The sequence below is a fragment of the Manacus candei genome, unplaced genomic scaffold (assembly GCF_025592945.1).
Source record: "Manacus candei isolate 608988 ecotype Guabito, Panama unplaced genomic scaffold, ASM2559294v1 h1tg000048l, whole genome shotgun sequence".
Lineage (NCBI taxonomy): Eukaryota > Metazoa > Chordata > Aves > Passeriformes > Pipridae > Manacus > Manacus candei.
In genome coordinates this window covers 273,292-301,024 of record NW_026138096.1, presented here as the reverse complement: position 1 = coordinate 301,024, position 27,733 = coordinate 273,292, and the positions used below count along the sequence as shown (strand labels likewise).

The 27,733-nt window shown below is 38.6% G+C and overlaps 1 protein-coding gene and 1 long non-coding RNA gene across 11 annotated transcripts in view; one reads left to right on the top strand and one right to left on the bottom strand.

Annotated features, from left to right (window-relative positions):
* Positions 1–15,508, top strand: part of LOC127476075 (uncharacterized) — a 108,120-nt gene extending 92,612 nt beyond the window's left edge. The window contains exons 5-6 of the long non-coding RNA XR_007906465.1: positions 5,239–5,334; positions 10,104–15,508. This is a non-coding gene — a long non-coding RNA (uncharacterized LOC127476075). The remainder of the gene's footprint in view (positions 1–5,238; positions 5,335–10,103) is intronic.
* Positions 1–27,733, bottom strand: part of LDB2 (LIM domain binding 2) — a 304,168-nt gene that overhangs the window by 25,583 nt on the left and 250,852 nt on the right. For all 10 annotated transcript variants that reach the window (XM_051798468.1, XM_051798471.1, XM_051798465.1 and 7 more), the window contains 2 exons: positions 22,821–22,943; positions 21,118–21,201 (listed from right to left, as the gene is read on the bottom strand). In XM_051798468.1, coding sequence (XP_051654428.1) covers positions 21,118–21,201; positions 22,821–22,943 — 207 coding nt within the window. The remainder of the gene's footprint in view (positions 1–21,117; positions 21,202–22,820; positions 22,944–27,733) is intronic.

Genomic DNA, 27,733 nt, shown 5'->3' with positions numbered 1-27,733 from the left:
AGCCCTCAGGGAAACAAAGCTAACATTCTTCCTGAGAGGGAAAAGTGCCGTGACATGGCAGCCACGTCCAAATGGGGATAGTCCAGCCTCTTCCCACCCACCTCACACTGCAGCATAGCATAAACATAAAGATGGAGAAGTACCAACAGTACCAATGAACTGACAGTTCCCACACATTTAGAAAAATCAGATTGCCCAGTCTGCCTGGTTGCTTAATAAATTAGATCCCAATTATTCAACTGTGTTATAACACATGATGCTGTACCTCAACTTGGCTTTCCCTGCACTAATCTTCTGAGACATGAACTGACTAAGATCTGTACTCCTTCCTTGTCCATGTCCAGAGAGACTTAGTACTAAGAAGTCAGCTAAAAAACCAGGAAAAAACAATCTTCTTAACCCTTTCCCAGCTTCTGTTTTTCCCTCTCTGGTATACGAGCCCGTTCGGTGATAGTTACCAGCATTATCACACACAACTTGGTGTGGCTGCTGTCTGGTCCCAGTGTGTGCCTTGATATGTCTGTGTTGAATTTCTGGGTTAGTTGTACAGGTGAAATGGAAAAAGGAGAGAGCAATAACACACAATTGTTTTACAAAAAGAAACCTTTCAGAGGTTGTCAAATTACTTAATCCACAGACTACTTAGATGAATAACTGAGCTGCCAGCTGAAAAGGAAATGTATTTTCTGGGAAGTCTTTCAAATGCATCCATTCATTTGAAGTTCTCAATAACAGCAATATTGAAAAAGGTCTTCTGTGTATGTATCAGTGCTACCAACTGCAGTGCAGCACTGCTCCCAGTGCTGTTAACTGTGTGACTAAGGTTGTGCTTCAGTAGAACAGCAGCCCTGGTGTTAAAGCTCCTGGGTATTGGTAATCCAGAGAGCTGTGCTTGTAGAAATGAATTTGACCAGTTCAATATTTTTTGAAAATATTTGACAAATTACTTTTATATCAGAATGCTTCATGCCATATAAGGAATCATCTGCCAGTTTGATATCAGCATCAGGTCAGGTATTGCTCAGCACAGACAAAAAGGTCAGACTAAATTCCACAATGGATGCTCTGTTAATATGACAGAAATGTAATTTTGCTCTTATCTGGTCCATTCTAAGTTTATATGGCTTGATGATCCAATGCACAAGGATACATTACTAATGGGCATGGAACCACAGACTTATGGGTACATTATAAAATACAATATTCCCAAATGAAATAGGTGAGGCCCATTCTCCAGCTCTCAGGGCATGTGCCAGTGCAGCACTTGTGTGCACACAGCTCAAACCTGCCTGCTGCCAGCAGAGGGTGGCCCCAATCACATTTCTTACTGAAAACCATCCCTTGCCCAGGCTGCTTCAAGAATGGCACCAAGATAGGTCTGGGGAGAGCAAGGTGGCATGGGATAAATTGCGAAAATGTGCCAACAGCTCACCTGGGTGGATATTCACATGCCAGCTCTCAACAGTGTCATAGGTCTGTCTGGTTTACCAGCAGAAATGCAGCCAGAGAAAGTTATGCCAAGAACATCGTCTACACAATGACAGCTGCAGATCTGGTGACTGGAATGCCCAGTTTGTTTTCCATAGCTAAGAGAAACTGGACTAATTGGACAGAGCTACATTTCTGGATCAGGAAGTTACAAAATGTGTGATCTCTTGCAAATAGCACTGTCCATACATTACTGATGCATGCAGTCAGTGTGCAGTGGGTCCCAGTGCTGCTGGTGACAGTACAATTGTTTTCAGAGTGGTCACAATATCTTTGGAAGTTCACAAGACACAGTGTATGTCACTGGAAACTCTGACTACAAAAACAATTATGATTTGGCTTTTTATACTTTATTTATATTAAAAGAATACAATTTACACTTTATTATGTGAGCAAGGCAATGTGAATTTCACTTCTGGCACATGGTTTGTGTAATTTTGCCTATGCTAACCCATCTATTTTCTTCACTCAGTGCAGTGCTTTTAGAGAGCAAGGACAGATTTTGAACTTTTTTTTGCTAGTGTGATCACAGTAATGTATCCTCTATGTTCAAAACAGCTTTTTAATGTGTTCCAGCCAGGACTGAAAATATCACACAAGTCACAGAACAATCGTCAAATCCTCATTATCACCCCCAGTGTCAGGAGAAGTCAGTTTTATGGAGAAGGAGTTACTGAGACCTTAAGATTCCTGTGGTGTTTTCTTCTTTTCTTTTTTTTTCCATGAGAAAATAGCCTCTTGGTAGAGCATGCAGCATCCAGAAAGACCTTCCAATGGTTCCCTGAACTACTCTATATCCCATCTATATAATAAGGAAACTAATAATTCCATAATTTGAAATGGGTACTGCGAGGATACTTTCTGCTCTTGCCAAACACCAGTTATGTCTCAGTGAAATGGAAGTCACTAGGCTCAGTTTGGTAGTAATTCAGTAAAATACAACACCCTATGATATACACAAAGTCTGACTGGATTCTTTGCTGATGCTTTATGTCCTTTAACACCATCTATCTGTGAATCAATGATACTTTTATGAGTATTTTTGAGGTGTTCTGACACTATAAGAACTGAAATTTAAACTAAACAATGACTACTTTTTACTCATTTTAAAGAGACCTTTCTAATTTTTACAATCACATTCCAGAATACTGTCCTATTCAACACCAAAACAAGGGACACAGAAAATTCCTTTCTCTTTTTTTTTTTTTTCTTGCAACTAAACCAGAATTTTTCAAGTCTTTAAAGATGGGACAGTATTTGCAGCTCTTATGTGTCATCTTACATAGGAATTCTTACATAATCATCAAGTTAAACTTCTGTGCAAATGTCTTTTGACTTCCAGAGCCATTATCTTCTGTGGCACAGATTGTGAAGTGCAATTATTATCAATTAAATAAGTAACAATTCATTTACATTTCTTATAGCAATTTATATTACAAGGGAAAAATTTTAACTTCCAATATTTAAGCAGTCTTGATGAAGAGAAATAAACACATATTTTGAGGGGTTGAAATGGGTTGGTATATGCTAATACACCATATGACACTTCAGAGAGATGCACCAGCACTTCCCAGACTACTGGAATAATGGGATTTTTTCCCCTGTTTTATTGTTCCTATGTTTGGCAATGCACAAATCCAATATCATCTTTTGACTAATACACATATTTTACAATAGTATCTGAACAATATAATTTCGCAGCTTTTGATCATATTTTCCAGGGAAGCATTTGTAGTAACATTATTGATCCAAAGATCATCTGAAGGGTTCCAAATGTCTCTCACCCACCCTGGTCAACACAACAGATTCTTTGTAAGCCACTACAATGTCTAAACCATCTAAACCACAGTCAGTCTGTGTCTGTATCCTGGTGACTGTGTCCAAGCCCAAACTTTGCATATACTCACTCACAGCATCCAAGCACATTTTAAAAACCTGTGCTTCTCGTTTTCTGTGTAATAATTTCCATGCTTGTGTTTCCTATAGTTAAACAGCATTTGCTATCTGAACCAGACTCCAGAGTAGATGATATTAAGCTTCACAACCTCCCCCACTCCTAAAAATGGTAAATGAAAAAATCAAATCTCTGAGGTCTATGAAATAACATCATTCTTCCTTCCCTCTCCTGGCTGCAGACTTGTAAGCACCCAGATTTTTGTTTTCATAGCTTTCTGAAACGATTTTCTTTTTCCAACTATATTTCAACACACAGTCTCATGTGCCTACTATCCTTTCCCCTTCTGATATTTGGTTCAGCAGATGGTGCAAATGAACTGACATATACAGTATTTGCTTAATCCTATGCTCCTTTGAATTGCTGTTTTGAGACTAATGCAGCTACTTTATTATTGTGAATTGTCTGCATTACATCCTTGCCTATATTATTTGATTTATTTTGTTTTTCCCAAGTGGGTTCATTCTGGGAGATGCTGCTAAAGAATCATACAGTTTGAGGAGCCCTTTGGTTAGCTCCAGTGAAAGGTGGAAACTCTTGCTAAAAAATTTCCTGAAGTCTAAGAGATGACACAAGGTATTATACACAGCCAGAGCCAGAGATTTCCAATCATTAAAAATATTCTGATATTGAATGGGAAAAGTATGAGATCATTATGGCATGAGTCAATTGATCAAGACATGAGGATTAATTAGTCTGCAGACACCACTGACCAGCAAAGCTTTAGCAGGAATATGCTCTTTCAGCCCCCTTGTTTCTAAGCTTTTAATTAATTTTGCAGACTGCAAAAGAGCCCTAATCTGGGTGTTCTGGGAAGCAATATGGTATGTGCACCATGAAGTGAACATTTAGGGTGTGGAAAACATGAAACATTATTGCGATATTTTTACATTCATAAGCATGCCCCAGTTTCCCCAACCCCTCAGCAATCTGCAGCTAAGTGGAGAAATGAGTTAAACTTTTCTTCTAAGAAGACTGCACGTTTGCATCCAACCTGGGATTGAATGGTCCATCAAATATTGAATAAACTGCTACTTGGAAAAAATCCCAATTCAGAGATGTTAGTGCTAATTGACTGTTTTTTTTCTACTTCTTCCCCTCCCCCAGAAAGCAAGGCCAGAAGAAATTCTGTGGAAGGTTTAGGAAGGGACAGGATCCAAAGGACACTATGCTAAGGGTTCTGTTTCTTAGGTGGCAATGCCACCTTAAGCAGCACCATGCTGTTCCCACTGCTGTGCAAACCCAGCTATTCGTGTGGCTGTACAGCAAAACAGCTGGGGGAATAGATCTGTCCAAGAAATAACTAAGGAAATAGGCAGTATGTGGGCAGAAATATGTGACTGAAACTGGTGATGTGGGACAAATGCTCCTTAAGAAACTGGTATAGATGAAAACCCATATGTGGGTTTCTGAAAGCAATTGGATAAGGTTTTCTGCTTGGTGACAGACAAAGGCATTTTTAAGATTGTGTTCTAAACCAGATCCTCGTTGCCTTGTTTAAGGAAAGCTATCTTACTTTAGCTCTATCTAATTACTGCTGATTATCTCAACTCCCCAGAAAGGGTTATTCTGGAGCAGAGACTGATGGTAGTGTAGAGGCTTGTGATTCTCAGGTCCTGTCTTAGATGAGATCGTGGGGATCACCCTTACTCCGCTCTGGCTGCGCAGCATGACTAAGATGACATAACAACTGGGGACCAAATCTCTTTGGCCAGAAGCCAGGAGAGATGACAATAGAGAAAACTGCATTTAGTTTTATATTGCATTTAATTTTCTTTTTATTTGTTGTTTTCTAGTTTTCCCAGCAGCCAAGTATGATGAAGAAGAGAAAGAGGTATTTAGAAGAACCATTTTCCTGATCCAAATCCAAAGAATGGACATTTAACTGGCAGGTTGAGCCAAAGCAGTTTTTTTTCTTATTGATAGAAGCTAACCCCAATCCTGGAAAAGTAGCAACACCGGGAACTCACCTTCATCTAGGGCTTGGTATTGCAGTACTATGTAAAGTACTAGGGACATGCAAAAAGACTATAGTTGTTCAGCCATTTAAGATTCAAGAGACTGTATCAGAGTCTACAACCTACACTACAACTTGCATTCTGTACTCAGAATTTAACTCCTGGTTCATTCCAGGATGGAAAGAGGCAGTACTGGGCACAGATAAGGCTAAATCTTTAATTTTCATGGCTTTACTTTCCATGGCTTTACTTTCCATATTGATCATTTGTAACCTCAGGTCTCCCAATACTTGTTACGTGCCGAGAAGGCAAATTAAAACAGGCTGGCTGTGTGCAGAGTATGGCCATAGCTGAGGATGCACAAGCTTTTCTCCCAGTCACTGGGTTTTACTGCATGCACAACGCTGCATCCACTCTGAAGATGATCAATCCCTACGCCAATACCACTGATCAGTGGAGCAACAGGTTTGCATAGACCCTTACATAGACCCTTACAGGTTTGCATGACCATGTCAAAAAATCATTTTGGGGGGAATTCCTGCAACATTCCCTTAGGCAGAAAGGTCAGCTAGTGCCTAGCTGCCAGGTGGGCAGCACCCAGCTGACTGCCACATCCATTGAGTACCTGGGGCAGCAGGCATGGCCACACTGTGCTGCTTCACCCCATCAGCACACCAAGTCCCTTAACAAGGAAGACCACTCTGTGCTTGTTATGAGATGAGTAAGAGGTCTAAATCGGACATTCAGAGAAAAACCTAAATCATGAATGTTCCCTACCATTTTATGTGAGAAGATCAAGAAACTCTCTCTGCTGGTCACAGAAGAAAAAATATATAGAAACTCTGCACGGTCTCTAGAAAAGACTTTGAGCCACCTAACAGCCTAGCAGTAAAAAGAAGCACTATCTTTTTTCCCTATTATTGACTACAAAATAGCCCAGGGTTAACAATAAGCAAAATGAAGGTGCAAAATAGCAACCGCATGTGCAGGCTTGAAACAAAAGTTAAAATTATATCAAATCAACAATTACTCATTCCCATGGTGTTCCACCTGCCCTCATCAGGTTATAAAGAACAAATGTCAGCGATAACATACAGGAAAAAGGTGTTCTTCTGATAAGGAAAATAGCTTTGTAGCAGTTCCTTTGGGGGAAAATAAATAGTCTTCCTTCCCTCCTTTTAAAAACAGACCAGCTGATCTATTACTAGTTTTGTGCAAAGTTTTGCAAACAATGTCCTCAAACTGCTGTTATACTTAATTTGTGTCTTGGTAAAATAACGTCATAAGGTCCCAAGATTATTATCTCCGCGATTTTCAGATAAGACTTTCAGTTTATGTGTAAAAATATCTTTTTCCTAATTGCTAGTACTGCAAACTCTTGCTTAGAGTTTGAAAGTCAAGCTGTGTTCCTTCTGTTTCATATATCAACACTGCACTTGGCACTTAACAATTGTGTTGTAAAATGCGACTCAGAAAGGAAGAACCCCTGTAATCTGTGCAAGCTGCCTGACTTTGCAGCACTAACAGAAGACATCAAAGGGTAAATTCTTACTTTACTCAGACAGACATGTAAGGACTAGAGACAACCAAGAAAAGCTGTTTTATTTTTTTTCCCCAGATTTTAGCCCCATTTTGTGTACCCAGATACACACTTCCAGGTATTACAGGTTCTTCATAGCATTCAGGAGTTGTCCTCACATAATGGAATGTGTTCTGTTATGTGCCAGTTGGACACTTTGATGCTTGGCTCTACATGCCTGCTTCCAGTCTAGGCTGGCCTCTTCCACAGAGGCAAGTTTCTTTCACTTCTAGAAGTGTATATGGGAGTGGAATAAAAAGAGACTGCCATTTCTCCTGCTAGCTGACAGGGAAAAGTGTTATTACCTACTGTGATCCCAGTATTCAGAACAGTAGTAGCATCTTCCTGTGACAAAGAGATACACACAAGCATGTGTTTCTGTTAATATGGGGAAAAAAGCCAAATGAAATGGTGATAATGATATCAGGGAAAAAAATAGGAGAGCTGGTCTTCAAGCTCATTCTAGGTCTGTGACTACAGTTTTACCACTAAAGGGAACATCAGAAAAAAAAATTATCCCAGCATCTAAATATTCAACTTCAAGAGTATGAGCCATAAAACTCCTGTCTTTCACCTACCTTGGTTGAGGTGAGCCTGGCACATACTCAGACAATTCAGAATTCATATGCTTAAGTCCCCTAAAGCCAAGAAACCCAGGTAAATGAAATGTGCCAGTACAGTTCTATGGCAGTGAGGCCAACTGGCAAGGAATGTCCCACCTTCATAAAGTTGAGCCTTCTCATGCACCAAGACAGAAGACCACATACAAACTCCCTCCCAGTAATGGACTCTATATCATGCTAGCTCCTGAATTCTCAAAGGAATTCTTTGAGAGTCAGCAAAGCAGGCAGGAACAGCTCTAAAAGAGTACAGACAATTCCATTCAGATACCCAAGAACACCACTGGATGCTGTTTACAAGGATGAACCTAACCTGGGGGGTTTGAATAGACAAATGAGCTCTAAAGTCTGACAGACCTGGATGGCTTAAGTATACAGAAGTACAAGTTGAGTACAGAGGAGCAACCACTAACACCTTCACTCTAACCTGCTGTTCAGTGATTCTTAAATTAAAAAAAAAGAATCCTGAGAGCAGACTAGAGAAGAAAAGTCCTCATACTTAACCAGCCATGCTCCCTGTCAGCTGAGACAATCAGGTTCCTTTTCTGACCCAGGGAGCCATGTCCTCCTAGTTGCATCATGGCCCAGCCTCAATAGGTTGCTCACAGCACCCACTATTTTTTTAGCATGTTCATGGTGTATCAGCACACAGGACTTTGAACTCCCTCAGGCTATGGAGAATATTGACCCGTATGTCACGACTTTGGGGCAAGGGTTCTGGAATACAAGATAAAGCCGGGCATCACCTACCGCCTCTCATACTGTGCTGTAAAAATAAACAACATAGTGGATGGCTGAAAACAGGATGGCACAGATGCCTGTGGTGTCCTAAGCAATGAAATCTAAAAAGATAAGCCTCTAGCTGAAGGCTGCTGTGAAGCCACAAAGTCTTTCTGTGGCTTTATGTCCTTCTAAGCATCCTAAACTCCTCAACTGTGCAGTGGATATAAAGGTTTTTATAACAATATTGCTTGAATAAAAAAAAAAGGCAAAACGATCAGACACTGTGATAATGGAAGTGCAGGTAGATCTAGACTTTCAGAGTCCACAGAAAATGAGAAGGCATAACAAAATTCATTATAGGAAATGGCTTTACTATGCTAGAACTTTCAGGCACATTTTCAATGCTGACATGGACATATACTATAGCAAATGTACATGGATGAACTTTTTTCCCCTCTCCATAATTATTTCCATTTTATAATAGCTGCAAGAGGCTGCAGGCAATGTATTTTCTTGTACTTTTTGGATGGCTGAAGTCATCTGGTTTTTCTGATGCTATGCAATTTATTCAAGGTGTTTAACACTGATAACCAACCACAGATGCACTCCCTAGACTTTCCCATTGCCACAGTAACACACTGCCTAAACCGGCCAACAATTATAGGGGTGTTTTTTTCCAACTAAACTGAGGAAAACACAAAATTTTATATTCATACAAAATATCTATATGATAAGCAAAAACCCCAAAAATAATCATAGATTAATCCCTTCTGGGTTTTGTTTAATTTTTTAGAGCTCTGCCAAGCAGAAGGTTGATTGTTCATCACCAAAGGTGTTTTCTGCACAATATCAATTCCTATGATATTCTATAGATTCATACAGCTGTATTTATTAAAACACAGAGAGTTGAGTGTTAGTAAATGGATGCTTCTAACAGCTCCTCCAGATTGGAATGAAGTAGCTAATGAGAAGAACCGCTCATATTGCCTTATCCCTAAGGCACAGACCATCTTTAAGCTAGACTATGATGACAAATGGTTGTTTTCTCCTTTATATATATCATCTTCCATGATTACAGATGTAGATGAATAGCTCTTTGAACTGCATCCATAACTAACCTCAGACACTGTCTCAAGAACTTGATTCCAGCCTTACTAGTAGAAAGCTGAGCAAAGACGAATTGTATTAATTGTTAGGGAAAGCATATATTCATGTACCCAAAAAAACAAGTGTGAGAAAAATGTAAGCAGATCAACTTTTAAACACTTTTCAAAGCAAGTCTGAAGAATATTAAATGCATTTACTTCTCCTCTTTTTCCCCTGTTTTGACCTGATTTTTTTATAACTTGGTGTAATTCTACTGAAATCAACAACCCTCTTGCAGTTGATATCCTTTGAAGTTCTTTCTAATCTAATTTTTGTTCAGAAAGAAACTAAGAAAAAAAAGAAAAAAACTTTGAACAATGAAATCAAACACTAGAAGTTAAAAATGTAAGCTCCCTTTAGGTTCATACGAGAATATGAGTTGGGGTAAAAGCTGACATGATTCATCCATCTTGAGAAGTACAGCCACAACTTCCACTTACACAAAGGTATTATCAAGGACCAGTAACAGCCTTCATAGCAGGTATCAAGAAACACTGCTTTCCTTAATTTTACTTCAAGGAAATGGAGAGAAAAAAAGCCTAAAATATCACTCCAAACCAATCACTATTGAAAAAGTATTTTGTTTTATATTTAGATCCTTTCAATGATTTCTCTGGTTTTCTTTCCTCTTTAAGGAAGTGGTCTTTAACAGAATTTGATGCAAGAAATGTGGGAGGACAGTGTAAGTAGAGAAGTGATAGCATCTTCATAGACAGCATCATTCTCAAGTCCCCTTGGGGGCTACAGTACTTTGGCTTATGTGGGTAGATTTGCTTTCTGCTGTTTTTCCTCTTGCTTCATGTATTTCTAATTTCTAATCCCTGCTGCAGTGTCAGTGAAAAAGAAAAAGAAAGTTCTTGAAGACTTTGTGGTTTTTTTGGTCTATAAGGGAGGCAGCCTTTTCCCTCTAAACTGGATCTGTACTCAGAAGAGTCTTGAGAACTGCTTGGTTGCTCCCTGTGATCTCAGCAGAACTGGCCTGATTAGCAGAGGCTTGGGAGCAAGCCTTGGAGGTCAGACTATGACAGTGTCCACATACCCTTTGCTGCTGTGATTAGTCTGATAGTGTTCATGCCTTGTATTTCTAAAGGTAATGAAATATATAAATACCACGGGAGAAACTTTGCACCCGCTTATGTCACTCTGGAGGAAGGTCACTACTTTCTGAGATGTTATTCCAGCTTGTATACTTGTGTGATTCAAAGCAGAAATTTTCCTTACCATTTATTATGGCAACAGAAAACTTACTTCAGGTAGCAAAGTGGTCCACAGTAGGAATCTAAATATTAAAATAAGCCCACAAGAATCAACTTATCCATAGATTAAACTAGAAAGAATTTGAGGAAGCTGAGAAATAAAGAGACCAGATGGTCTTCAAAATACAATTAGACACCAAGAAGGTGCAGAAAAGAAACAAAAAGTATCATGGATATGATTTTGGTGATAACATTGAAAGACTCCAAGAATATACATTTTGTTCTGAATCATTTGTCATTCTCCTTACACTCTTAACTATAATAGTGAGAAAGCAGTATTTCATGTCCTGTTTCTTACTGCAATTATTTTAATAAAATTAATTCATTTTTAAAATTACATTGTTCAAAGGCACTTATCAATAGAATATATGACATAGTCTCCTTTGTAAGGCTGAACATCTCATCTCACACACTATGAAAGAAAATCAGTAAGGCATCCAAGGATACACTAGAATACCAACATGATGTTGGGAGAGTTATAAAATAGAAACTTGCTATTAAATAGACTATAATATTTCAAATTACACCATAGCTCTAATACAACTTGTCAAAAGCTAATCAGTGAAAAGGTCTCATATAGTGTTTAGAAGACTGAAATTTACTTCCTTCCTTCCTTTGCATATCACTATCAAAAGATTATTCCATTTTAAATTTCATTACTTTGAATAAAATTGGTAACTCCCTAGAAAGAAACCTCTGCTTTCTTATAGACTTGAGATCTACATTACCTTGTGGTATACAGTGGTAATACTCCTGATGAAGCTGAAGCAGCAAAGCACCAGAATGAGACAAGGTCTGCTCCAGAGAGTACTGTGATCTCTGCCTCATCACCAATACCATTCTGTTTAAACAGTGCTTCTGTTTTCTTTGAAGATTTTGATCCAGCATGACTGGGTCCAATCCTTGCTTTATAAACAAGATGCTATAAAATTTCAGCTAGGGAATACTGCTGTGGGTTTTGTTTTCATGTGGTTTATACTTATTTTATGTAAAATCATATCTTGGGTAGAAATGGTGCACAGTCCTTTAATTAAATCAGCTCTAAGTTTTGCCTGAATGATTAATAAAATGAGAAAATTCTCTGTTCTGCTATGAAAGCTCTTTTCTTTTGTATTCCTTCATTCTTTTCTATTCTTAAACCCTTTCTTCAAATCAGATTCCCAAGCTGATATTTGTTCATTTGGGCTCACCTAACAACTATATAGTTCGTGGTTAATCAAGTTAATTTTCTTTTGTCACAAAACTCCAAAACAAAATAACAACAAAAAAAGCAATAAAAGTAACCATTTGTTGTTGTTGTTGTTCATGAAGCATGGCATTTTCTTGGCTAAAACCGCCTAAAGGAATGGAGAAATTAATTTCAATAAATTGGATTTTATGTGTATAAAAGACCTCTGAATAAATGAAAAACTCTGAGATGACATTTGGATCAAAGGAGATATATCCATTGATGCTAATGGATGTTGAACTGGATCTTTGTTTAACAAACTACCTTATTATGAGTAATGGTGAGGCACCAACACCAAATAGAAAAGGTAAGAGGGCACAGGAAACAATTCGGAGTAGGAAGGAATATTTAACATAGCACAGTTTTTCTAGCCATGTAGAACACAGCACTGGAAATGACACAATTTAGATGAATCCTGTGCTATAATTCTGATAATGTCTTCTCCCTGCACTCTGCTTACAAGCCTTATCTGTGCACCAGTACAGGTCTGGTCCAGCACCTTTGCTCATTGACACTGCCTAGAGATTCTCCTCATTACATCCTGTGGGTCTGTCTCAGGCAGGGTGAACACAAAATCATGGGCTTCTGTTTATTAGTTTGTACACCTGTTGATACTCCCTTTAATATCAAGAGAAAGTATGCCTGGAAATCAAAAGGAATGCACAGATTTGCACATTAACTGATGGACACCAGTATTCATTTATGTGTATATACAGCAGTGAACAAGTTTACTGAAGTTTTCCAACAGGTTAGTACAGATGGAGAATATTGGCAATTAATTGCAAAGTTACTAAACAGTACGGTTCATAGAATACCTACAAAAATGGATATTCCATTTACAACCATACGTATATATATAAAATTTTGTTTTTCACTCAAAAGCAATGCAGAAGATCAAAATTTTCTCTTTCTGCTTATTTTGTTTTGAATTCAAGTTTTGTCATTTAAGGTAATCTGTTCTGAGCAAGAGTCTACTCTGAATTCTACCACTGGAAGTCAGTAGTCACTCTAACGAAGTGAACATATTTATAGCAGTGCGAAACCATAATAGGTCAGACACAATCAACACAATGTTTCAGATCCAGAAGTAAGAAAGGGAAATTTACAGCTTTACAGAATTGTACTTAATCTGTAGGATTCCCCAGCACTTTCTTGTCTTCTTGTATGGGTGCTGGCAAATTTGGAGATGAGGTCTGACTTCAAGACAGGTGCCAGTTGGTACAAATCCATATTGCTGTGCTCTTGTGTGCGCAGCACAAGTAGCACTTGTGGAGCTAATAAGAATGGTCATAATTTAGGTGGAAAGGATTAGATTAATTTTTTTCACCAGATCAGTCTCCTGACCTGGCTCCAGCAGTGCTTACAGGGAGGTGACTGCAAGACAAATTTAGCTTTCTGTGTGTCAATCTCTAGAACCCACACAGACCCAGTCTAATAGTCTTTAAACTATTTTACTGCTTAGAGTCAGATTTTGGTATTTAGGGTTTCTGTTGTGAATATAAAATGGCAAGATTACAAATTAAAAAGTGGAAGTATATGGACAGACTGAAGTGACAAAGTGGGGAGGTATCCTCCATAAAGACAAGGATCAGGGTATCACACAAGAAAGATAAGAGATTTTCAGGAACATCTTAGAAATAGGATCAATCTCAAGAGTCCAAAGAAATCCTCCAACATATGTAGATATGGAAAATCAAATTTTATTTTGAGATGCATGAAAGAAGGTCTCTTGAGCAGAGAGAGGTAAGCAATAATGCTGTTTTACCTACAGAAAGAGTGGCAAAGGAAGGGGAAGGGAAAAGCAGGCTAACCAGTAAAGTTAACTACATATAGAAAATTATTTAAAAAGGTTATATGAGCTAGTTGCTTGTGATATCACAATAGACCATGAAATGATCTTTATGAAGATGAAAAACATGAGTGAGTGGGCTATAGGACTACCTTTCCAGATGAAGAGCAAACTTTAGGGCTGCCATAAGCTTTCCACTATAAATATTTCAGATTCTAAAACAACTCCTTCCAAGAACAAAGATTTGAACCACCAGCTTTGCATTAATGCCTATTTCTTGACCTCTCCTGAGCACCCACTCCTCCCTGCATAACAATTTGCACCAAATACCCATGGATATTCAATATTAAACAACTAATTAAATTTTTTGCTGTTTTCATTGCTTTGAACAAGAAGCTGGTTTTGGCATTTTCAGGTCTTCAGACAAATTGTACCTCTGCAGGTCTCATTCCTAAACTTAATTAATAGTTATTATTATTTATGACGGCACTGCATACTAGTCCAAGTTTTAATTTGGTCTTCTAAAAAGAGAGCCTGTGGCTGTGTTCTTGGACTTTTTACTTCATCTTTTTTCTTTTCTGAAATAACATTATTATTTCAAATCTTGCAGCTTGTTTTTGTATGACTAGTGCTTTGTCTTTGTCTCTCTTTTTCTCCCTTTTACCCTTCTGACATTTTTAATTTTAAACTGCTCCAACATAACTTCATTCTGATTTCTTACCCATGGATGCTTCAAGGACTCACATCGCTGATTATCATCCTTCCATTCTCGTTAGTCCAGACCTTAATTTTATTTTAAAGGTCATGTGAGTTTGTCTGTCCAGTGGGCATGGTAGCCAGCTTGTGTTCATAGACACACACATTTTCTACTTAACTGATACCCATGAGCCTCGTAGTGCTCTTTGTGTGAAGAAGAGGCTCAGGGGAGACCTCATCACTCTCTACAACTCCCTCAAAGGAGGTTGTAACCAGGTGGGGGTTGGTCTCTTCTCCCAGGCAGCTATCAGTAAGACAAGAGGGCATGGTCTTAAGCTCTGCCAGGGGAGGCTTAGGTTAGATATTAGGAAGAAATTCTTTACAGAGAGAGTAATCAGGCTTTGGAATGGGCTGCCCAGGGAGGTGGTGGATTCATCATTGCTGGAGGTTTTTAAGATGAGACTGGATGTGGCACTTCGTGCCATGGTCTAGTAACCACAGCAGAGTGGACCAAGGGTTGGACTTGATGATCTCAGAGGTCCTTTCTGACCTGGCTGATTCTGTGATTCTATGACTGGCTATTACCATCTCCAGAATACTGGCAAAATATGCCATTTATGCTAAAATCCCAGTTCGTTCTCTTATATCTTTTGTTTCTTGTGCTCTGTTCCCTTTCCCCACTTTTCACTGACTTCTGAAATTCCTGATATCCACAGACACTAAAATCTGTTTCCAAGTCAGGAGAAGCAGAAGTGGACACTACTGTACCAGCTCACTATACTCTCCAAAGTGTGGTTTAAAATTACTGTCTGATTTTTTTAAATGCTCTTGGGTTTCCTCCATCTTTTTTTTTTTGCTTCTCACATGCCATAATTTTCCCATTTGTTTTAGCAAAATGCTAGAAATCAATGGATGAAAAGCACACCACTGTTATTTCTAACAATATGAATGTTATCTTTCCAACCCGTGTTCTAACAGAGATTGCTTCAGATTCTATCTTCTCTTCAGAACATTTCTAAGTTGGTGCCTCATTCTCTACCTGTCCAATCTTCTGCAACTCTCTGATTTCTGTTCTCTTGTCCCACTCATGCCATCTTGATGATTTCTTTGTTAAAAAAATTACTGTATCATTTTATGTGATCTTTCATGTTTATGATGCAGTAACTCTCGATATAACCGTTCTGTGTCTTTATTAAAAAAGTGAAAACCTAACGACTAATTATAGTTGGCAGAAATAGATTATGGATAGCCAGCTATAGTCATCTGAATCCTTCTGTGTGAATCCTCTGGTTTTGATTGCATTTTCCTGGGGAAAACTGCCCCAAGTTGGATTGGTTTAGATTGAAAAATTCCATCATTTATTAGGAACTAATTCTAGAAAATGTTGTGTCTGCTTTCAGCATCTACAGTTCAGAGGATTCTTTAAAATTTTGACAGCTTTCATATGAAAATCTCTGGAACGATTAAATGATCCAAACCCTCTCCTTTGAGTGCTTGTGAACCCTTAATAGAACTTATTCACATCCATTAGGATATAACATCTTGCTACATGAACACATACTCTGTTTACCCAACACCCCCCAGTCAGTGCACAGCATGGAGTAAATGAAGTTCCCAGGTGTAGGACTTCATTCATAGCTACTGAAGACACAGAAACATGGCAGAAGCATGAAGCAGAGGACTGCAGAACAAGAAAGAGTAAGTTCAGAGTAACCCAATGGTGCTTTAACAAACTGCCCCTGCTCCCAAGCCTTACTGTGGTACTCAGTCATGGAAAAAACATTTTCACCAGTGTGTTCCCAGAGACAAGATCTGCTCCTTTTTCAACTATATAGCTATATAGCTATAGCTAGCCTGAGACATCAGACTACAGCCAACAGTAGTAGTTCTGTTATTAGTATTTGGGACAACATGAAATCCTAATTGCTCTGCAAAATCAGACCCTTGTTTTCTAAGAATGGCCACTTCCCCCTAGCTGACCCCTCAGACTCCCCCAGGGCTCATCCACGTGCCTCAATGCCACATGTGTGCACAGGGAATGACAGTGCCTCTTCAGCTGGTAGAAGCCATGCAGCCATTAACATTTGCAGCTGAGATAAAATCATAAGAGTCATTTAGGTTGGGAAAGATCATTGGTTCCAACCAGTAACTGCCAAGGCCACCACTAAACCATGTCCCTAAGTGCCACCTCTAGAGGTCTTTTAAATACTTGTGGGGATGGTGAATCCACCACTTCCAGAATGGCAGAATGGCAGAAAAGCAGTAGCACTGAAGCACTCACTACTGAGTGAGGGCTAGTCATCCTGTGCACTGCATGTGTTTGGGCCTCTGTACTGTAACTTGCAAAAGGAAATGAATTCATATGGCATGAGTGACTATAAATATAGCATTTCTTATCCCCCAGGTAACTAACTTTGCATCGTTAACATGCTCGTATGTAAACTTTCTCCTTCTTCACTGAAGATACACCAACAGCTGTAAAATACTGACCAGATAGCTGTCATAAACTGTTACATATAAGAAGCAAAATAGCTCCAAAATGATTTGAGCTCATCTTTTCTATGCATGAAACCATATTTAGAAAATCAAATTGCCCTGTACATTAATGGAAACATGTTGCATATGTGTCTATTTTGCATGTGCAAAAGAAAGTTTTGTGTACACAATGGGTATACATACAAATGGCTTTTGTTTGCAATGTAAGTAGTGTCTTAAGAAAATTGTGTCCCATTAAATAACTCACATTAATTCTCCTAGCAGAAGAAATCCAAAAGTGTCTAGTGAGGAACTAAATTAGTGAAAGTGAGGACTCAGAAAATATTGTCCTCTGTATAGCAATAGTAACACCTTATTATTGGTTTATATAGAAAACAAATTGGATAATTTGTAGCTCAGATAAGCCTTGGTTAACAGTCATACAGGATGTAAAGGGAAATGGGAGTGTGCATTCCCCTGCCTACATACCTCTCCTGACACAGAGCAGGAGTGCTCTGCCACACTAGCTCTAACTTTGCAAAGGGCAGATGCAGATTTGACTCCATTAACATCAATAAAGTGGCTACCAGAGCAGACCACAGTGTGGGGAGGATGCAATAGATAGATCTGGGGTAGAGGTCCAAGAAATCACTCCAGCCCAGCCAGTGCAAGAAAGAAGAGACAAATTTTGAAAACCAGCTGGGCAAGACACAACTGTATTTCAAAGCTCATGCCAGGTAGTCCAATTGACAATAGGGGCTGACTTTTTTATAATGTCAGAAATTTTAGGAGAATAAATGCAAGAAATATCCAAGCTCCAAATTATGAATACTGCTGCTAGTCTAAAGCTATTGTTTTTAGAGTACATTCAAATCCGTTATGCACTGAAGATCTAAATAAAATAGCTCAGCAACTAAAAAATTACAGAGAAAAAAATAAGGTAACATGGGGGGACTGAATTATTCTAGCTCAATGGAAACTGTTCTTCTGAATGTTATCTCCATCTTCAAACTCCGTACAGGATTCCTGTTTGTTCCTGGACTCCTACTGACTGAGACTAGGCTCTAGGTCTTGGCCTTATTATCTGATAGTTCTTAATATCTACTACTTGATGACTTGATGAGAAATTACATTTTAAAAATCTTGATACTAATTTTAAACCTACAATGTTTACCTCATTATTTCTGAGACAGCCTATTCGACTGCTAGTCAGCAGCTACAGCAAAGTACACTGACCCCACTGATGAGGTAATCAATTATTCTGGAACAAAACAAACTCGTAACTAGAAAGAAAGGAAGCCTATGGTTTTATACAGAGCCAGATAAAACAGAGAAAAAGAGCATTTGGCAATTGACATAGGATAAAACATTTCATTTCCAGGTTCCAAGAAGATATATTTTAAATTTGTATTAAATATGATTTACAAATCAATGTTCTTCTGTGCTGGACAGCTTTACTTGGAGTGAATGAAGACAAACCAGGGCTCACATCCAAAGCTGTGGCTCTACAGGCATGTGGCACTCAGGAATGGAGGTTTACATGCCAGCAACTGCAATTATCCCAACTAGCAATGATTTAGCATTCTGTGATGTCTAGAGTCCAGAAAACACAGGCTCTGCCTTTATATCACAACCATCTGAAATCCAGGTTTAAATTCTTCCTTTAAAGAAACTGCAGCACAGCTTGCTGCTGTGTGCACGTTAGAGAATAAAAATGATTAATTCCACCCATCAGTGAAGTCTTGGCTTATGAGTATCACAAGCCTTTGCTGTGTGCAGCAGAAAAAAAAAAAGAAAATAATTTTTATGCTTAGTTTCTGATCTTTATTCAAAACGATGTAACAGTGCTAATTACTAAACACTGCGAAAGCTGAATAAAATATCATAAAATATCATAAAATGCTGACTTTAAAAAACACAAAGCAGAACACCTTAAAGCTAGGTACATTTACCACATTATTTTAGTGCATGATTTTACAGTCCTGACCTCAGAAAAGATTTTTGTGTTAAAATTAACAGAGGAAAGTAATTGGGAAAGAAGCAAATCAAAATGGAAATACACCATGTAATACAAGCCATGATGAGCTGAACATCTGAAAAAAAGAACAGAATTACCAATTCCTCACTATGAGAAAAAGAGAAATGTAAAGACCAGCTTGGGAAAAAAAAATTTCCTCTTGGAATCACCACAGCAGGAGTCAGAGGAAGCTTTGCACCCAGAGACCTAATGTCTGGGTCTGGAAGAAGAAAGAAAGTAAAACTTCATCTTTTCATCCCCTTCCACTTCACTGGTCATGTCCCTAGTGCTTATCTTGATCTCAGTTTTCTTCTTCTGAGTTTTTTTTTCCTGCCTCCCCCTCTTCCTTTCGTGCTTCTTTTTGATGCTGACAGAGGTAGCAGCATTGGTACCTGATGCCAGCTGCCTCTTAACAGGAATCCTGCCTCTGTCATTTGCATTGTCACATTCAGCAATCACAGACTATACCACAAAGCACCCAGAAGAGGTCAGTGATAGAGGTAGTGCTGAGAATCCAGCATGGCCCTCCAAGCCTCATGGAGGACAGCTACAGAGTCCTGCAACTGGTGTGTGTCAGCCTAAGCACTCGACAGTGTGTCCCTTCGTGCCAAGGGGATCAAAGACCTCAGAAGAGGATCAGTGCCTTGTACCACTGGACAATTTGTAAAAAAACCACAGAAATAGCGTACCTGAGCCAGCCACTTGCTGCCCAGTTTGCCACTAGGCTGTAAAGCAAAACTTGCCATGACTGAGGTGGAATTCCCAGTGGGATTTTCTGTAGAATATGCTCTAGGATGCCCCACCAGGTGACAATAACAGTGTGGCTGTAGGCTTGTTGCCAAAGCACAGGGGCTGCTCTCTGTACCAAACCACAAACTAAACTAACCACAAGAATCCAATGTGCTTCATGTAAATGTGTCATTCTTACATTTACACATGGAAAACTTCTAATGCAATGTATTATTTATTCTTCTGAGGTTTTACACAGTATTCTTCTTTCAGTTATGCTACAACAGACCTGTCCAACTTAGGGTATAATTTGAATGGTAACTTTTGCACTAACACCACATAAGCAAAAATCAGCAATGGCTTATCCTATTGGGACAGTAAGTAAGTACAGCTACAGGCTGTTTATAAACTGTAGGGATTCAGTGAGAGAAATCTCACCACACATCTCAGTTCTGCACACTGTCTCCCCTGGAGTTCAAGACACACTGGGGGTAGGACTCCATCCATCCATAGGGAAGGTAGTAAAGGGTTCACAGAACTGAATGAAGTACAGCTAAAATATAGACTCAAGTACAGCTCTACAGTAGGCTGAAAATAACTGCATTTTCTAGTGTTATTGTTATCTTTAAAAAGTGTCTTGATTAATGACTCACACAATTAAAAGAAATAAAACCAGATACTCTTGTCCAAATTAGCTTAGTGTATCATCAAGCAATTTGCCTCATTTTATCTACTGATGGCATGCCTAGAAATAGGAAAAATCTGAATTTTAACCTTGAAATATGAACTCTACAAATCTGTATTTCAGTGTATGTATTGTAAACCCACACCGGGGAATACTTTCAAAAATAAAAATAAACATTCAAACTTTGAATGCACTTTAAGGGTCAAAAAGCAATGGGAACAAATGCATTATTTAATCGTAAAAACCACACTTGATTCAGCGCAAGGCTGAGGAGGAAGCTCAGACTCCCAGAGGCATGTGAAGTGAAGACTGTTTTGAGGGACTGCTGCAAACAGGGTTGCAGCTGAGCTTCCCTTCAGCCCTGCCTCTGTCTGGGAAAGGTGGGGAGGTAGAAAAGGCTGGAGAATACAGGCAGTTTTTAATAAGAATTATCTGCCATTTTCTCAGGAACAGTGAAGCAGAAAGGAAAAATGGTGGGAATGTTTTACTTACTGTAAAATAAAGCCATTATTCAAAACTGAGAAAAAAGACTGTTAAGAAACAGGGCTACTCAAATATGGCTTGGACTCCATAATAAAATTCTTAGCCTTTTTAACGGTATATTGTTATCAGCTACATCTCTACTACAGTGCCTGTGTTTTTCCTTCACCCTTATTAAGGGTTAGGTCAATTTTGTACCTGACCACCAAAGGCTCTGCTCTCATTACCTTGACTCAAAGCTAACAGTAACTTTTAAAAAATGCTCACAATAATCATCAGCTATGGTATGCTTACCCTGAGGTAGTTGAGGGTGAAGTTTGTCAGACCCATTCGAGTGATGTTTTTGGACAGCTGCTCCAGCACCTGAGGGTCTTGTGCCTAAACAACAAAGGAAAAAAGAATTTTCACTTTGCTTTTTGTCGTTTTGGTTTTTTCTATGTCCTTAGTGGAATACAGGGAGAGTTCTCTGAAAAGCAGTGCCAATTCTATGGGAAAATTGCACATTGATACTAAATTTATGTAGTAGGCTAGAGCTCTGTATGCACAGGAAAATAAAACCCTTACAAAATAGGAGCAGAATAAAGACTGTTTTCCAATATCTTCCTTTGGTCCCTGCCCATTCAAAAGATAGACCTAGGAGGTCTGGTCATGTAAGTGAGCATGGCCCCACCAAAGAGCTTCCTGGGGGATTGCAGTACACTTTGAGCCTTCTATTTGTTGGCTGGGAGTCCCAGAAGACTAAATAGAAAAAGGGAGGAACAAAAAAGGTATTGCTTTCTTTTTGTGAGTGAGAAATTGCAGCAGAAAGATCTCATCAAGGCACCTTCAGCAGAGCTCACCACGCAGGTGACATTAAGCACAGGCTGGAGAACACTTCTGATCCAAGTTATTTTCCCAGGATTAAACAGGCAAAATGCGAGTATTGTCCTTCTCTGACCCTAGCCAGGAGCTTTACCAGTGAGACCAACCTCCTCTTTAAAATTAGATCAATCTCATTATTAAAATTAATACCTCCTGGTTTCTGGCTAACCTGCTTCCACTCTGAGTTGTGGAAGCCTCCTAAATACATAATGTCGCTTATGGCCATCCTCATCGTCCCTTAATGGGATACTGTTGAAGAGTTCGATTGATCAGTCATTTAAAATAGCAGATAACGCTGGGACAGAAATGATGGGGCAGGTTTTCGAAGATGTTTTCTTCAGACTTGTAGTAGGACTTTGAAATAAGTCCAGGCTGCTTAAGCTATTTAAAATTCCTCACCAAGAATATATTTTTATCTATGGATATCTAAGTAACTTGATGTCAAAATATAGGAACATCTTTGGGTCTGTGTTCTTACCCTCTATAAAAACATACTCCTGCAATTGATTTTGTTTATGGGGGTACTACTAGGAGGAATGCTTCTATGGTGCAGAACTGAAAGTGTCAGTGAGATTATGTTCTTTGTTTCTCCATGATTTACCTTTTTATTTTTTATCTTCAACTTGCAGAATATTTAATATTTTAATTTCCATTATGTATGATCTCATTCAATTACAAAAGAAAGTCGTGAAATGTGGAACAAAAAGAAGATCTGGTTTAAAATTCTAAGGGTTTCTAAGTAAATATATGGTAATTACTTATCTTCTGTCTATGCAAGGGTAACATCAGTTTGCTTCATCTAAAGACTAAATATAATTCATTCCTACAATGATAAAAATTCACTGACTTTGCTGTAGTTCATATCAATAGGAACAGATTTTGGACCCAAATCATACAGACCACCAAGTGGGATTAAAAGGAAAATTACATGCTAAAACAGAATGGAAACATAGCAACAGTGGCAATATTAGAGCACTGAGGAGCAAGGGAGTGATGAAAGGACTTGTAAATGGCCGTAGTTGCAGGCAAACCAAAATATTTACAGTTAATTGACTTGGGTGTGAAATTTGCTAGCGTTTTTCATAAACCTAATCTCATCTCTTTGCATTAGGTCAAATGAATAAAGGATTACTTACATGCATGGCTAGAATGCTGCGTGGGACTAATTCTCTGTATTGTCTAATAGTAAAGTGCCATGTTTTTATTCTCATAAGATCATCAAAAGTAAACTCCAAGATAAGACGTCCTTCTGTGCATACCTAGAATACAAAAAATGCATGAAATAAATTCCCAGGAATTTTGTTTTCAATGGTATTGTATCACCGATTAAACAACATTCAAAAATATCAGAGCAGTATTCTATTGCTCATCTCTGCTAGATTAATTGTTTCTCGTTCTCTGGGGGGGAAAAAACAAATGTGGGAAAATTAGTTCATTTGCCTTACTTCAGAGACAGTAACTTATAATGCTATAGATTTTATAGCATTTCACAAACATAGAATATTGTGTGCTAAATCTTATTTATTGCAACAATTCCCTTTCCCTCACAGTTCGCTACTGCTAATTAATGACTGAACCTCGCAGTGGAGGTGACTGTGGTGCGACTGTGTGCACTTGATGGCAAGTTGTTGAACGAGTCATTCCTAATCATTCCCGCACCTTGCCCTTTCCTTACAACAGCCTGGCATATAAACCTTTCTTTCATGTCCAGTTGTATTACACAGTGGCCTGAATGCCTGTGGCCAAATCCGATTTTTTTCCTATTTTTTTCCTTGTCTTTACCAAGTGTTCTTGTCTTTTCCAAGAATTTTGTCCTGTTTTGTTTTTGGTTTTGGGTTTATTTTTTTTTTTCATTTCTTATCTACTTTTGTTAATCCCCCCTTCCAAGAAAGCCAGGTGGGGTGCCTGCCATCAGACTGTATGAGCTGCATCACCAAGCAGGTTTGAGAGTGAGGGGAGCAGAGGAGAGGTTTCAGCCAGGACAATGGAGCTACTTCCACAGAAAATGGCTCACGCAGCTTTGTGATGTGTCTTGTCTAAGAAGGAACAGAAAATATGGGAGGAATAAATTCAGAAAGTGGGTACTACCCGAAAATGAATAAATTACTGGGGACTTTTAAACAACTGTCCACAATTTTATGTGGAAAATACATTGTGGTTGTGGTCTCCTTTAAGGTGCAAAATACAAGCCCAGTAGGGTATCTTGACTAGGAGTACTGTGGAGTATCGTAAATGATGTCTGATTTGAAAATAAACCACTACTGCTGTTGATTTCTTTTTAAATTGGATATTTAGACATAACTCCTGTCTGATGTAAACTTGCAAGTTAAGGGTACATAGATATCGTGGAAACAGGGTGTAATGGCTTTCAAAAGAAAAGGTTTCTGCAACTTTAATTTTAATACAGCTAGCATTTGATTGAAAAATAGCCATCCCAAATTCAGTTGAGTCTGTTGAGTCTTTTTACAAGCCCCAGCTCAAGCTTGGCTAGCTCTCACTTGGGCAGTGTGGGGCTTTTCTGGTTAACAGTTCACTTAACATCATCATAGTTTTTCTTCCTTGCTGTTTCTGTAAAAACATGTAGGTAATTTTAACAGGCATACTATACAGACAAATTCCTGCAGACCTGTGAAGGAGAATCTTGCAACAGGTTCTGGTTTGCCTTTTTGAACACACCTTAGTGATGCCTTCAAATTTTTAATGTGTCTTATTTTGTCATTTGACCCTGATTTTGATATTCACATCACCTGCACTATGATGAGAAATTACACAGAGGTAGACATGCACACATATAAGGATTCACTGAAGAAAAACACTTTGTATTAATGTAACTATGTTGAGGCCAAAGATCTTGGTCACTGACTAGTTAACATGAAAATATTTCAAGTTTAAAACAATTTTTTATAACAATACCTGTGGCTTTTCAAATATTTCTTCTCTTAAGCTCAAATCCCCTCAGCTCTTAACAGGTTTTAGGTACTGGCATTAACAAATTTTAATAGAAAAAGTGAAACACATTCCTCATATCACAGTGCTAAAAATTTATACATCTTATAAAGGAATTTAATTTCCTTATGTAGAGCAGAATTTTACACATTGCTTTAATCAATAGAATTGGCACAGTTCTTATTTTAAAAGGGTTTTTTTTCTTAAAGCTGCCTTTTACATAGAATCCAAAAAATCAAAAGAGTCTCCAATTAAGAAAACATTTTCTGTTGTGCTGAATTCATGTTACCGTACTGTGAGCTCTGACATTTTGTTTCTGTGGTAACCAAAATCAGCTGATTAGTTGGCATGGCAACAGAAAAGATGTAATCCCAGCAGACACACTCTAATCAATGCCCCCAGCACAGATGGTCTCCGGAGGATCAACAAGAAAGAGGCTGGCAGGCATTCAGTGTATCACGTGGTTGCTCTAGACTAGGCCAGGAAAAAACTAAAAAAGAACATTTCTCAAACTAACCAATAGCTTTTTAACCCCTTCACTGCACTTATTAATTGTAGAAATTTCAACTGCTTGTTCCTATGAAAACCAACTTTGGTCCTGTGCCTTATTGCTCACAGGCTCACTCTCCTATCACTAAATATCTTTAGAAGTCTTCACCCTTTATTAACTACCATTTCTCAAACATGAGTTGTTGCTTGAAAAGAAGCCTAAAGCTTATACAAATCTGGGCAGTGCCTGAGATTATTAGTAAGGATTAAAATCACTGGGTTTCAAGGGCTTCACCTATAAAATCCAGCTGATGGCCCCACTGCTGGGAGCAGGAAGAGAATGGTTCAAACAGGGAGTGCTCACTGCTTTAGTGGTGAAGGCAAAGCTCTCTTCAGTCAAACTATTGGGAAATATAAATATTGCTAGCTGCAGAAAAACAGTTTGCCTACACATAAAGTTGGAGAGTCAGTAAACACAGTGAAAACAGACTTAGGAGGACTCCTAAAACTTTCCTCTACCTGGAAAAATAAATGGAGCATCTCCCAGGTAAACAAACATGGTGGTCTTGGCTTCAGTTTTTTACCACATTTTATTTATGCCATGGAACTGTTATAAATTATTTATAGTGTTTATTTATATCATGATAAAACAATTTTTAAGTGTGTGACACTTTACAAGGACCTCTTACCCTCTAAAGACAAGCTGAACTATTCAGATTCTTACTGCTAGGCATGTTCTGGCCATATTTGTTTGAAAAAAAAAATGGAAATGCCATTTTGCATATTCATCCAATACTGCAGTATGCAGTGAGTTGCTTTAACTAGCAAAATGTTGAAATGAATAAAATACATTGGATTCTTGACTCTCTGGATTCTTGATTCAGTACATAATGAGAGGTGTTTCAATCCCTTATGTTTGAAGTTGGTTAGAATTTGCAGCATAGAATTTGTTTGTAAAACTGAAAGAGTTTGTATTTTTGCATTAAAAACTGCCCCCGTGGTAGTTTCACGGGGTCAAATTCAGACATGATCTCAGGAGCTACACAGTTCATTGCAGTGCTGCTTACTACAGGAGGTCTGCTTTGTTCCACCAGCGAAGCTGTGACAGTAGGAGTTTACCTTTGGTAAGATCTGTGCCCTCAGTATCTCTGGTAGAAGTTAAACATGCACAGCTGAGACAACATTTGGCTCCAACTTATTTCTGAAAGAGTAATATATTCTCTTCTCCCCTTTTCTATTAACTACTGTGTTTTATTTCAAATATGCTCTTACTAACTGTCATATTTTAAACATACAGGCATTAAAAACTCCTAATTTTTCTCCTGCTGAATTTTGCTACTGGGACAAAAAATGTTTATATCAGAATCTACAAGAGAAAGATCAGGGCTGAAGCACTGCCAGGGCTGCAGCAGAGAGACCCACTGCACACAGCAGGACAGTGCCATGGGAGGTGACTGTGACCCCCTGACATGAGGTGGACACCCAGCCCAGATCATGCTGCTAGTCTGTCTTTGACTTGCTGGATGTTAACCTCCTTTCCAAGATAACAACACTGTCATGTGCTGCCATGATAAGTATAATAAACTAATTGAATTGAGAAAAGTGTTCTGTATTTACTGAGTAAAAAACCAAACCAACCCCCTTTTATTTGATATTGCATTAAAGCTAACACAAAGGGAAATGACACAGAAATGGCTTTAGGGTTCTCAGCAGAAAAGTAGCTACTGTGTACCTTTGCCATGTCCCCTGCACATGGGGGTGGATATGGCCAGCACTCACAGCTCCTCATGAGCAGTGAGGTAGCAAAGAAATGCTACTAGGAATATCTGGTCTCTTTTCTGTCTATCTGTTTTTACGTCTATATAAGTCACAGGGGCTGGGGTGGGAGAGCTGGAACAATGACACCACTAAATACACACTTTGTGGCTCACCAGTGCACCACACACCAGCAGCTTCCTTTCCCTCTCCTTTGAGCCCTACCCCAAGAGCCAGGAAGATGGCAAAGAAAACTCCGCAAAGGGATGGGACTCACACACATGCTAAAACAGCCTGAGCCATGTGGACCTTGGTCATGATGCTGTCAATAGCCAGTGACTTAAAACTAAAACCTCCACAGTCCTGCGGGCCAAGGGCAATACGGATGAGCTATCTTCTCCTGCTACCCCTTCTACTTTTGTTCTTTTCTCCATGGAAAGGTTAAAGATGAACAGGTACAAGATGGAAAATCATTTTTTCCTGTTAATGTCTTAAAAGGGACACTTCCATTTTGAAAAACATTTTATTGGTTTATTTAATATAAGGGAATTTTTTGTTTTAATTTTTGTTTTCCACTCTTTGTACCATTTCTTAGAAATATATGGTACTTGGTTTAATTACAGGACTAGAAGTGGTCTATGCATGAAGATAAGTCACTATCAATTACAAATATTGAATATTCACTAACTGCCTGATCCAGAGCATGTTTAAATCAATTGACTCCTTCCATTGACTTCACTGCCCTTTGGGCTGGCATCCTACTGTATTAAATCACTATTTTCCTAGAGATTTATAGTCCTTGTACTAGGTAAGTATCAAATGTAATGCATACCATCCCATATGGTAGGTAGCAGAAATG